General features: G+C 44.1%; 1 protein-coding gene across 9 annotated transcripts in view; it reads right to left on the bottom strand.

Annotated features, from left to right (window-relative positions):
* The window catches only part of EPHA7 (EPH receptor A7), a 167,991-nt gene extending 156,089 nt beyond the window's left edge, over positions 1–11,902 (bottom strand). For 8 of the 9 annotated variants that reach the window (XM_027694972.1, XM_027695008.1, XM_027694982.1 and 5 more), the window contains exons 1-3: positions 11,596–11,874; positions 7,576–7,640; positions 2,648–3,317 (exon numbers count right to left, since the gene is read on the bottom strand). In XM_027694972.1, coding sequence (XP_027550773.1) covers positions 2,648–3,317; positions 7,576–7,640; positions 11,596–11,692 — 832 coding nt within the window. In that variant the 5' untranslated portion in view covers positions 11,693–11,874. Of the gene's footprint in view, positions 1–2,647; positions 3,318–7,575; positions 7,641–11,595 lie in introns of all 9 variants that reach the window. The other variant, XM_027694992.1, reaches the window with a different exon arrangement.
* Between the last annotated feature and the right edge of the window lie 1,051 nt (positions 11,903–12,953).

Below are 12,953 nucleotides of genomic sequence, written 5' to 3'. Positions count from 1 at the left end.
ATCAAAATTCAATTGTTTCAGTAACTGAACTCTATAAATTTCTCACACAGGAGAGGAGCTGTATGCAAAAGGAACACATTACTCAATCACAGCCAGCCAATCAAGCTACCGTAACACAGACAAAAATCCCCACGGAGTTACAGGCTGAAGAGCTATTTCGAACTACAATGTGGCCATCTATTCCTACTTTTGCTACAGCGCAGCCAGATAACGTATTATTCTGTATCTTTAAAAGACCATCCTATTGTGTTAAGCTAATTCAGCAGAGCTTTAGCAAGTGTGAGACAAGAATCAGATTTCTGCCCATCTTGACAGAGCACAATACTTTCTGCCCTGAGTAGTCCCAAAGAAGTCATGCAGCATGCCAAGTACAAAGTATTTGCAGAAGTGAGCCTTCAGATAGGGCTGCAAAAGCTCTGGGTTAAGGAAGCACTCACCAACTTGCTTCTGCTTGATCTGTTACACAGCTTGACAGTAACAGATAGCCAGTTGCATGAGTGTCAATGTTCAGATAAGTTTCTCTCAATATCTGTCACAAAACCCAGACACTGTATCAGTGTGCCAGCTGTATTATCGGTCACTAAATAGTTAATCATACTTAATAACATCCTCGAGCACCGACATGGCACACAGACAGCAATTACTGTGAACCACAGTCATCCAGATCATTCTGACTCGGAGCTGCCAACTCGGCGCACTCTCAACAAGTGCCTGCCTACCACCTTTTCCCTCTCAAACACATTAGCTTGCCTCAATATGGGGCCAGAGTTTGTTTTGAAACTCTTAACAGGATCACTGAAAGAAAAGAGGAAAAACACCACAAATGATTCTCTGGACTGTTTCCAGAGTAGTGTGTTCTCCTAGCGATTGTTTTGGAAGCAAGCCAAAAATGGGAAGTGTTCTTGCAAATGAGCACACTACTATGCTCAAGTACAAGTTATCATTTAATTCTTTTGTCAACATCAGCATGGATAGAAATTAAGAAGCCTGTTTAATAAACAGGTTACTTGAATTCCAGTTACCAAACATCAATTTCTTCTCTATCCATCCCTGCCACACTCACTCAGCTCCTGCCCCCCACCTACTTCCCAACATACAGTGGTTTCTTTTTTGGATACTTCCTCTCTTTTACTGAAAGTGAAATAACATTAGGATATTAATTACATTAACCATAACTAGGTCTGTAATCAAGAGCAAGTTAACTAAGAAAAGGAAAGAAATCAGTCACTCAGAAGAAAATATTCAAAAACCTTAAAACAAACTTCTGTGGGACACAGCAGTTAATATTTTTAACAGAGCTTTAATACAGTCTACTGAAAGATTTTTGTCCAGGAAGTTTTTTACATTACAATTACTCCTAATGAGATCACCTTCTGCAGTGTATAAGACCTCATCCCTTCCCAACAGAACAATGAAAGATTTGTGTGGGGCTACGAAAGCCTCAGATCAACTTCGCTCACTTCACCTTGTACTGAATTTCCTCATAAAAACACATCAACAGCACAACTGGTTTTTTTCCTGAGGACAAACTATTAATAAGGAGACTCATTTCCTTTGTTTTAGGGTGTCCTTAATCCTCTACAGATTTTGAAGTCCTCATACAGGCACATCAGACCCACTGACTGATGTCAGCTTTGCTTTTGAAATTATGTACATTTCTCTTCTTCATAGATTTGTGAGCGTTTTTTTCCAGTTTTTGACTTACACCATTTCTCAACAACAGTCTGCCTATCTTGCAATATGGTGATATATAACTCCTTATGTTATCTTATAATAAAAATGATAGACCTTGTATTAAATATACATGAAAATACCTGTCTTCAAACAAACTGCCTATTCTCTTAATTTTACCCTAAGCAAAGACAATGAAACATCCTCTTTCATGCTAAGCAGGAGTGTCTTATGCCTGTAGCCCCAGAGACAGCAATGCTAAAGATAAGTATCGTTCTAAGAACACGGCTGACTGAATTAGTCTGAATTAGAAAGTACAACTCAGTAGTCTCTGATTTGCTAGTACTTTAAAATAATCACCATGATCCTACAGCAAGCCAAAAGTTTAGTTTTATGCAAAAATATATTGTAGAAAGGAAACTACACTTTATTCTGAAAATTTGAAATTCTGTTTGAAAGATCTTGTCTTTGAATTTTTACACACTTCATGCAAATCTCTAAGTCAATTTTTATTGTGTGTGTATTCTTCCAATTACTAACCACACCCCGTTCTAATTTTACTACCTCCATTTTAGTTTCCTTATAATTCTGTCATAGATCATGTGAAAGAACAAAGTGTTTACCTACTCATACCTGACATTATTGATACAATGTTCTGTGATAGGTATGACTTGCTCAGCTTTACCAAGCAGTACAAGAAACACCTTAACCAGTTTAAAATGTTAGTCCTGAACCTATAGTCATACTTCACACAACTTCAACTTTTTTTGCTTAAATTTAAAAATGCAGTATGCAACCACTGATTTCCATAATCAGATTGGTTGACTGCTTTAAATTAAACAGTGTGAACTTTACAGATTGACGATCCAAAAACTTTAAAAGCAGGCTGATCATGTATTTCTCTTGAAAAAAGAAAAATAAAAATAAGCCGGTAGAACGTGACCTATAATTTATAGCAAGCTGTGTGTTTACTTACGTTCACACGTGTCTCCTTTCTGCTGGTATCCTGCTTTGCAGATACATTTTCCAATAGGCACTAACCATTCTCCCTCCGCGCTACAGTGCATCTTCGGCGAGTTCTCCGCCTCCTCCTCCGCGCTGCTGACACAAGTTCCTCGCACTTCTACTAAAGAGGAAAACTCTGAGCCAGTCACTGTATCAGGAAAAATAGCTAAGTTCTCAATGATGGACCAGCACTTCTTGTAGTAGACTTTGACAGAGACCAAAGCAATGCAGGCCCCTACATCCTGAAATGCAAGATAGAATCCTTTTTTGGACAAAGGTCCAATTTCTCTCACCTCTGTGTTAAGTTTCATTTTTCTCTCCCCAAGATCACCCTGGGTAAAACTTTCATCTGCTGCAATAGTGTCTATTTTTACATATTGGTTTTCTCGGATATTCCTGCCAGTGTCGTAGTCTGTTTCATAATAATACAAGTTAAAAGTTTCTTTACATGTCCCCAGAACTCCAGGAAGACTGTTACAATCCCTCAGAGTGAATTTCAGTTCTACAAAAATCCTTTGTGCATTGCTTTTTGCAATCCAGTTAGTCCGAAGCCAGTTGTTTTGGTTTGATTCCATCACCTGGCATACCTGGTATGTTCGTATAGGAGTGTAGTTTTCATCCAGTCCACTAATTTCTTCCCACTAAAATGATAACAAACAGTTAGTAACACAAGAAGTATGTCACCAGATGTAACTACTGTGCATTTTAAAAAGCTTCATATAACTCACATCTTCCTTCTTTTTAATGAGTATTTTTAAAAATACTCGTAAGCACCTAAACGAAGAAAATACATATTAATGCAGCAGTAGGCTCTCTCTGCCTTCACGTCTCTTCCACATATAAATAACTTCTAAAAATCACTGTCATAACATGGACAGAGTTACAAAGGGGGACCCTTAGAAAAGGCTGTTCAGCATATCAGGTTCTGATTACACACTGGGCTCACACACATTTTGTTAAGGTCACAATGGTTTTGGGTAAGCAAAGACTGAAAGGAGAGAGGCAGCTTCTCTTTCAAAGAAACCTAAAATCAGTGAAGTCTTAGAAACTGAAATTGCCTAATGTTACAGTACATCAAACTTGTCAAATTTTCAGTGCAGTTGAATGCAGTAGAAAGCATGGGATTGGGTCCTGAAACTCATGAGTCAGATGATTCTCATTCCTATGTGAATAAAGTGGCATAGAGAGAAGGCAAGAGAAAATTACAGAATTAAAAATCTGAAAGCAAGAAAATATTTTGGTTGTCCCCTTTTCGTTCAGGCCACAGTCTGTTTTATTTACAAACCAAAGAGGTAAGCGGCAGCTCCTTCTCATCTCACATTTTGTCCAGTGGCTGCACCCATGTTAAGAGGAGCAAACTTCATTTAGTTGTAAGTTCAAATGAACCATGAGATTACATACAGAATAAAAAGCAACCCATATGACTGAAAATTCACTGGTTCAAAGCCTGGGTCTTGTTGATGTTCCCTCTCTGGGTTACCAACTATGTAACGTGCTGGTAAGCCTGTAGCAGCCCTGGAGTCTTTAACAGCCTTTGGTAGCGTGGGAATTTGCATCTCCAGCAATGACAAACCTTCCACTGAAATCAATCAGGCAGATCTGCCCAGGTGTAACCAAAACAATATCAGTCTCTCACCTTTTTTCACATTTCTTGTAGCATTTAATTGACTGCAGAAAACACAGCTGCAGTAAATTAGAGGACGGGGGGCAAGCTTTCCTCACCCCATGATACAGGCAACCATGATTTCTTTGTATGGCACTTGGCCCTCTGGCCTCGTGTCAATAATGCACTTAAGCTCATGCTTAAGATCAGTAAAAGTACTTATGAGCTTAATGGTAAGCATGTGCTTAAGTGCTCTGTGGGACTAGTATACTCAGCACCTCTGCAGGATGGAACATCCACTGACATTCCTTACACCGGCAACAAAACAAGTGTGGAAAGCACTGGTTTACCAGATCAGGAGCCATACAGTATACAGTACGTTGCAAGCCTATTTGACAGCAAATGAGATCCTTTTAATGTTGTTGTCTGTTCCAAAAAAAACCAAATGTGGCTGATTTGATGCTGGAAGTTATCACCACAAAATATATCACAGCTGCAGATGCTGAAATGCACAGAAGTCGTAAATATCAAAGCACATTTCAAGGACCTACAGTTAATATAGATTTGGTATATATGGTATTATATATGCATATGGTATTAAATGACTGAAATACATTATTAAATGCTCATGAAGTTAACTGAAGGGACTGCACATGGAACTGTATTAACCTCAGAATAAAAGAAAGTCTATCTTCATAAGAGATTTATTAGATCTGAATGAGTAATATTTTTTCCACCTCTGTAAGGACTAGTACAAACAAGAAAAAATAAAAAAGGGGTCCTGGACTGAGAGGGTTTTGGCTATGTCATAATAATAAAAAGCATCCCCCCCTCAAAAAAAACCCCAAAAACAAACCACCAAACAAAAAAACACAACAAAAAAAATCCCACTAAGATGACATAAAAGGCATAAAAGCCTAAAACTTTACTGATTTTCATATTTTCCATTTCATATCAAGTAGTACTATTTGCTTTGGGTTTCTTTGAGTTGGTTGGTTTAGGGGGGTTATTTTTTATTTCGTGTAAGCATTCTTCCCTCCCAAGAGAGATTCTGCAATGAGATATTCAGTTAGACAATGTATTCTATCTTTGAAGTGAAAGTAACTTTAATGCACCACACAACAGAATCTGTCTCCTCGGGTTTTGATGTGGAGTCCTTGACCAAAACAAACCCCCAGACCCCTCCAAGAACAACAAATAAACTGAACAAACAAACAAAACCAAATAACAAATAAAATACATTTTACAAAGTCAACCTATTTTTGGTAACACAACACAAGTGAGTTTTCTCAGAGTCAAGATCCCACTACATGAGACTAACTAGTATCAGGGAGATTCTTATGCTACAGTCAAGGAAAACAGCACAAAAAACTAAATTCACACAAAAAGTCCTACTTTTTGTTATCCCTAGCATTAATACATTAAATTAATTTTTTTCTCTGCAGGAAAAAAAAAACCCAAAACATTAGTACTTCAGGATGTTGTCACCTATGGCATCTGAGCTCACACTTCATTAAAGTCTTCTTATAGCAATCAATTCTATCACAGCTTTTACAGCAAGAAAACTCAACTTTTCTTTGTCCACCTGCAAAATATGGTGATACACATGCAATTCCATCTGAATGTGTCCTGTTCTATTGGTTTCAATTTATGGTATTTTAACCTCTTAGTTATCTTAACAATGTTAAATGTAGCATTTGCAATTGAATAAGGCATTTAATGAGTGTCTGTCTGACATATTCCGTACTGCGATGATGCAGAAGTTTCTCAAGAAGATTTTCTGTGTTTATTCCCATGAAGTCTTTATTGCATACTAGAAAATTCAATAATTAAAATTTACATTATTAAAATGGTACTTTTACAGTAATTTACAGGTACCTTTTTCTGAACATTTTCACACATACAAATCCAGTCACTAGTTTTGATTCACTTTTAATTCCTGACTGAAATTGGCTTTTACCTCTGAAAGTTGTTTTTTACTATCTGTTGAATTTGACTCTACATTCATCTTTCAATATGTTGACATGTGTAATATGTGTTGACATGTCTTTCATTATCTACACTTTAGCCTAATATAACTGCCACCAAGCTAATCTTTCAAACACCCTTGGTAAAGGCTTCAATTAGTGCAAAATGCTAATGCCGAGGTTATTAGCCATCATATGCATTGAGCTCACATTACATTCTCTCTGAAGTCCTTAGATTAGTTTCCAGTTTATGCTTGTATTGATATTACAATCTTGCTTTTAAAGAAAGACACTTTCACATTTTCATTCTTCTTATTTAAAGGATTTGTTACACTTTTTTATCCTCACTCACACTTCACGCTCTTCTGGTTCCAGCTTTAACGCACTGAAGATTAAGGGACTGATCCCCAAAATTCTTGCTTGTGCAAGGAGTCACAATAGATTCAGCAAGACTGCTTCCATGAGTAAGAACTGTTCATATAATTTATGATTTGTCAGACTGAGCTAATGTAGGACTGAGCTAAGGTAGGACAATACACCCATTATATCTTTCTGAACATGTTCTTCCTCAAGGCTGGAGGAAGAAGGGGTTTTATAACATTATAATTTTTAATTCAGACTGAAAGCAGAATTTGTCAACTTCACACATATAATAAATAAGACAATAACACTGATGTTCCTAAACATCTCAATTTTTAAAATGGTGTATTTTACAATGGTACATTTCATATAATGCCTTTAGATTAATTTGTAAACAAGATGGAGGTGGCCTTAACCACATAATTTGTGCCTAGTTCCAGATATCAAGCTCCTCAAGACTTGGGGATGTTTCAAGTTTGGAATGTCATTTCAAACACATCTGTAATATAAATGTTTTTATTCTAGAGCTCTTCAATCTGTGATATTCCATTACAAAGAAAACATAGTAAACAAGTTTACGATCACCCATTGTACAGAAAGTGAAAAATATATTTTTAGAAAGTTTCCCCACAGAAGCAAATCTGATGTTTCTAAGGGAAGAAGGAAAAAATTGATTTAAAATATTGTATCATAAATATACAGTGTAATCATTTGTACAGCACAAAGGAGTACACTACAAAACATAAGGGTACCAAGAACATTTAGGTGAGTTTCTTAAGAGCCTCTTGCTTTTAATTAGCTTGTGCATTTGTACACTGTAACCAAGGTTTCATTCTAAAAATGAAGAAGCCATAAACACTTGGTATGGCTACTGAGAGAAGTATGAGGGAGAGTAGTTTAAAGCAGGTCTTTCAACTGATACAGTAATTACTTGTCTCTAGGAACTTAGTTTTTGCCTGGAGTACTTACCCCATTGGGAGGAGAGGAAATCCATTCCAACTCTGTCTGTTGTGCTTTAGAGTCCAGCAATATTACTAAAAAAAGGAAAAAAAAAGGAAATTCCACAGTTTATTGAATATAATAAGTGGGAATATAAAACTAAAGAACAGAATCTGAATTTTAAGAAGTGATAGAATGAATACAAATTTTGTACAAATTAATATTTTTTCTTCATATTATTAAAAATTATCTGCAACCACAACTATACCTTTACTTGTAAATAGATGATTAAAAGATTATGTAGCAACCACATATAAGCAGATAGACATTAATCTTTACAGTTGCATTACTTATAACAAAGTGGGGATTTTTTAGCGCTCTAAAATGTTACTAATCAGTCATTAAGATGCATGCTTTCTCCATCTCCTTTGTCATAAGAAGGACATTTCACATATGCTGGTTATTTCAACCAGCCTAAAACAGTTACACACCAACATTTCAACATTTCCAAACTGATTTAGACAGGACTGGTCTGTCCCTTACTGAGAGTCACACTGAAAAAGCAATGATCTTTTTTGAGTGTCAAAGTAAAAAAATACTTAGATGATAAAGTGGTAAATCTGTAAACAAACGACAACCAGGAATACAGAAAATAAAAGACTCTGCAGTTACCTCACACTTCAAATTCACAAATCAGATTACTTCACTTTATGGCACTGGCTTATTAAAATCTTCATGCCATTATACCCCCATGACATTTCTATATAGAAAGACATCAGTTCTAGTCACATCACAATTATTTCCAGCTAAATGTAACCTCACTTCTGAAAGTGGTTAATCACAGCCTAATAAATCAACTCTTTAGTAGCATTTCTAATTTGAACCTATTCCGTATATCTTTAGCTATAAAGCTATTTATAACTTCATACACATTTAAGGACTGATATATAAATGTTTGATTTAAGGTTGTAGTTTGAAGCAACTTTTGTCAGGTCTTTTGAAACAGCTATAATTCTGGCTTTGGCCCTTTCTCCTAGCATAATTTAACACAACATGTCAGTGAATTACTAAAAAGATGAGATGACTAAAAATGGTATTTAAAGGTTCATACAGTAATCTATGGAACGTTAGCTGAATACAAAACGGTAGCTTCCAGGCCTGTATTTCAGTAATGAAGTGGAACTACTCATTAAAGAAGTTTCATAGTCTCCCTCCAGAAAGACTACCTGCTTATTTCATTAAGCTCGGATTCAAGGGGCTTTATTTTGTAACACTTTCTATAGTAAAGCAGATGCTGTATGTGGTGGTTTGTTAAACAAGAACATTTATAATCGTCCTGAAAAAAATGATACCATGAAAAATTTAACCATTTCAGCACCAGCACAACACCCCATGGCTGCAATTCATTATACTTTTTATTTGGCAGTAATTCTCCATCACGTAGCAAAGGGTGGGCACATCTCAGAAAGAAAAGACAAGCAAATTAAAAAACAAACAAACAAACAAAGAAACCACAGACCCCTGCTTCGCAAACACCCCTTGCAAGGGAATCGTGGCGTTCCTTCTGGCATTCGAAGTTACCAGGGAAGAGCTCTCCAGGCCAGCGGCTGCTGCCCCGCTCCCTGCTCTGGGAGCCCTGTGGCAGTCATGGCTTGTTCTGCAGCGCGGGGAAGCGATGCGGGGGGACGAGGTTCGCAGCCTCCCGTGAACGGAGCACACCGGAACCTCCGGCGCGGTGCCCCCGCGGGGGAGCTGCGGGCCGAGAGCGACCGGAGGCGGCGGGCGAAGCGCGGGGGCGCGGCCGTGGGAATGGGCTTTGCGGGGTCATGCGCAGCGGGGGGCAGCAGCCTCTCGCCCCCGCAGGAGCCGCAGCCGCGCTCCGGGCGCTGCGCGGGGCTGCGCTCAGGCGGCCGCGCCCCCGGGCCGAGGAGCGAGGCTGGGCGGCAGCGGAGAGCCGGTACCGCGGCCGCCCCCGCCACACTTCCTGCAGCCCGGCAGCCACTGCCTCGGGGAGGAAGCGCCCGGGACGGTGGCCCCGGCACGGAGCCCCGAGCACTCGGATACACCCCCCGCTCTTCCCAGGGGGAGCGGGCCGCAGTGCCCCCTGTGCCTGCGCTCGCCCCGAGGGTCCCGGCCGCGGGCAGAGAACTCCGCAGGTAACGCGGTCACTCCTTCGCTTACAGAGCCAGGCGGACCCTGCCCCGCTCCTCTCCAGCATCTCACCGCGGCTTGTATTACGCTACAGAAAGGAAACTCGCAAAACTTTTCGGTGCTTCACCCCCTCATCCCTCTTCCGTACCCAGCGGGGAGCGGTGGGTAACCACGCGGGGCTGCTGCCGCCACCGGCCCTTCGGCGGGGCCGGTGGTGAAGCTGCAAAGTTACTTTTTTTTTCTTAAAAAAAAAAAAGCTCGCTCTTTCTTCCGTGGGAGTTTTCTGCGCTTGCAGCAGGTAGTCGCTATCAATCCCTGTCTGCCGCTCGCCCCCTCCTGACCCTCCTTTGGCTAGGTGATTTTCTCTGAACGTACTGTCATTATACACCCACACTCTTAGGCATAAATGCATACATATCCATCCATACACGTATTGTTAAAAACGGGGCAGACTACCGCGCGAAGCACCGGCGCAGCCCCGATCACGGAGCAACCCGCAGGGCAGAGCGGGACAGCAGCCCACAACCTCTCCGCCTTCCTCTCTGTCCGTCTGCCCGGCCCCTCTCCCGCTCCCTACCCCACAGCCATGCGTTAGTACTCCCCGTGTGAGGGTCTCTGTGCTTTACAGCCCCTTTAAATAAACTTCCATGATGCTGCTAGGGTAAGGCTCTCCCTTCTCTCTCTCTCTCTCTCTCTCTCTAACCTCGCCATCGACTTCTTCTTTTAAGGGCAGAGGACATTTTAATCGAGGCATTTTTTTAAGCTCCAGTTACAAGCTCAAAATGATATTTTACTGCATGCCAGCGGCTTGATAAAAAATATTGACGCATCCAGCTGAATGGGGGGGGGACCACAAACGCATGCATATGCGGAGGCACTGAAAAAGCCCTGGCTCTCCCTTCCCTGTCATGTCGTGTCGTGTGTGTGTCCCCCCCTCGCTCCCCCGAAGATGGAGACGGACCTTCGGCTGTCAAACGGGAGCAGGGCGCTCCTTTAAATCATTTCGGATTTTCTCAGCGTGAGAAAACAGAATCCCAGATGGACTTTGTGAATTGATTTTCAACACCTCCATCAATCTGAAAAACTGCCTGGTTTGCCTCTGTGCGAGGGGGAACCAAATGTCCGGGGTTCGCCTTACACAGATACCAATGTTGGACCGATGGAAACCGGGAAGCCCCGTTGTGATCCTCAGACGATGTAAAACATCCATCCCTAAACCTCTCTCTCTCCAGCAACGCCGGGGGAGAGCACACACGTTACATGGCACATGATGCCAGGCCGTAGGTATCCTCTAAATACGTGCCCAGCCTGTATGGCCGGGAAGTACGAAACTGCCCCCGATGCTCCTTCCCGTGGTCTGTGCCCGGCCCCAGGGGCCGGAGCGCTGCGGGCCCCCGGGGGGTAGCGGCGGGGAGCTGCCCCGCAGCCTGAAGCCCCGTGCCGTGCCTTGCCTTCCACGAAACGTCCCAAGCCCTAGAACTCGGCCCTCGGCCCCTGCCTGAGGAACACCGAGGTAACCCGCCCTCCCTGCACCTACCTCCTCGGGAGAATGCGGGCTGGCAGGGGACAGCGAGGCACCCCTGCGCGGATCCCCGGGCCGAGGGCTCTCCCCAGCCCCATGTCGTTTCATCACGTGCGAATGCCTCCCAAGCCTCATTCCTGGGAGCAAAGGCAGTTGTCCCGGTCTCTCACACATACACACGCACACCCCCACCAGAGAATGCCTAGGTCTTTCCTCCATCCTATCTCAACTGAAAAAAAGTCTTTCGGCTTTTTTTCTTTAATGAGGGCTGACAAGCAGCTGGCAGGGGCAGGCAGGTCCCGCGCTGAGCCACCACACAGACTTCGTGGGCAAAAGCAATAAATAAACGCAAACTTTTGTTTTCCGCATCACCTTACCTTCTTTTGCAGCCTGTGCCTCCCCCGTGTGTGCAAAGTGGAACAGCCAGACGGAGCACAAAATAATCCAAGAAGGGAGCCTACTTTGGAAAGCCATGGTGCAAGAGCGGGGTGATTTTATATTTCTAGCTCTATATTTCTAGAAACTGCCACTGCCGCCGCTTCGTGGGTGCTAGAGGACGGTGGAGAAATTGCTGTGCTAGTTTGTAGATCGGCGCTCCCTCCCTCCAGGCTGCCTTTCTCTTTTGTCACCGCCTCCTCCTCCTTCTCCGCCGCCTCCGCGCCGCTGCCCGGCTCCCGCACCGGGCCGAGCGCCCGCCAGCCCCGACTGCAGCCCGGCCGCCCGCGCCGCGCGCCGATAATATCAATGGGGGCGAGGGGGCGGGACCACAGCGGCCGCGCGGCCCGTCCCTCACCGTGAGTGACAGCCCCCGCCGGCCAAACAGCAGCGGCTCTCAGCGCCCGCCGGGCCGAGGCGGCGCCTGAGTGGTCGTTGTCGGAGGGGCGGGGCCGGCGGGGCTGGCCAATGAGCGCGCGGCGGTGTCGGGTGTCAGCCGGTGCTGGAGCCGCGGGCAGCGCGCGGCGCCCAGAGCCGGGACGGTGGGGCCGCACCGGGCGCGGGCGCCGAACGCGGGTAGTTCGGGGGTCTGCCCCACGGGCTGCCCCACACGCCTGGAGGCCGCCGGCCGGACTGTCCTAGCGAGTGGGACGGACGCCCAGTCAGATGGACGGACTCCCGCGTCCCAGGGTTCCGTGTGTTCTCCCCGAGCCGCAGCCGCCGGGGTAGCGAGGGAGAGAGATCCCGGCCGCAGCCCCAGCCCGACCCCGACCCAGATCCGTCGCTGCCGGCGGGTCCCGGCGCTGACCCCGCGCGGTGCCCGCCCGTGGCCGGGCTGAGCGCGCACCTGGGCTGCTGCCACCGAAAGGGAAACTTCGGCGGGAGCTGCGGGATGGTGCCCCGAGGCATCTCCGTAACAAAAGTCAAGTTCCTCGAGGCTGGCATCACTCGGGCTCCCTTCCCTCTGTTTCATTGGGGTTTTTAGCCCCGCGTCTCCGATTTGCCCCAAATACGAAGAGCAGGTTAATGACAATATAGTTATTATTTGAGAAGGAGAAGGAGCGGCTGCTTCCCCTCCGCCCCCCGTCGGGTGTAACCTGAAGCGCGTGTAATCCTCCAACAATGAGACAATTTAAATAGGAGAGGGAGAAAAAAAATAAAGTAAAACCGGAGGGAGAGAGGAACTTGCCAAATCTCTTTTGTCAGCGTTCAACCAGGGACGGGGAAAGCTTTTCTCGGAGTTCTATCGGGTCCCCTCCCTTTCGCTTTCCTTTCTCCAAACCCATCCCTCGCTCCTTCG

This window comes from Neopelma chrysocephalum, unplaced genomic scaffold (assembly GCF_003984885.1).
Source record: "Neopelma chrysocephalum unplaced genomic scaffold, ASM398488v2 Primary Assembly neopelma1_23b, whole genome shotgun sequence".
NCBI lineage: Eukaryota > Metazoa > Chordata > Aves > Passeriformes > Pipridae > Neopelma > Neopelma chrysocephalum.
Note: the sequence above shows the minus strand (reverse complement) of the source record. Positions and strands in the feature narration are given on the sequence as shown.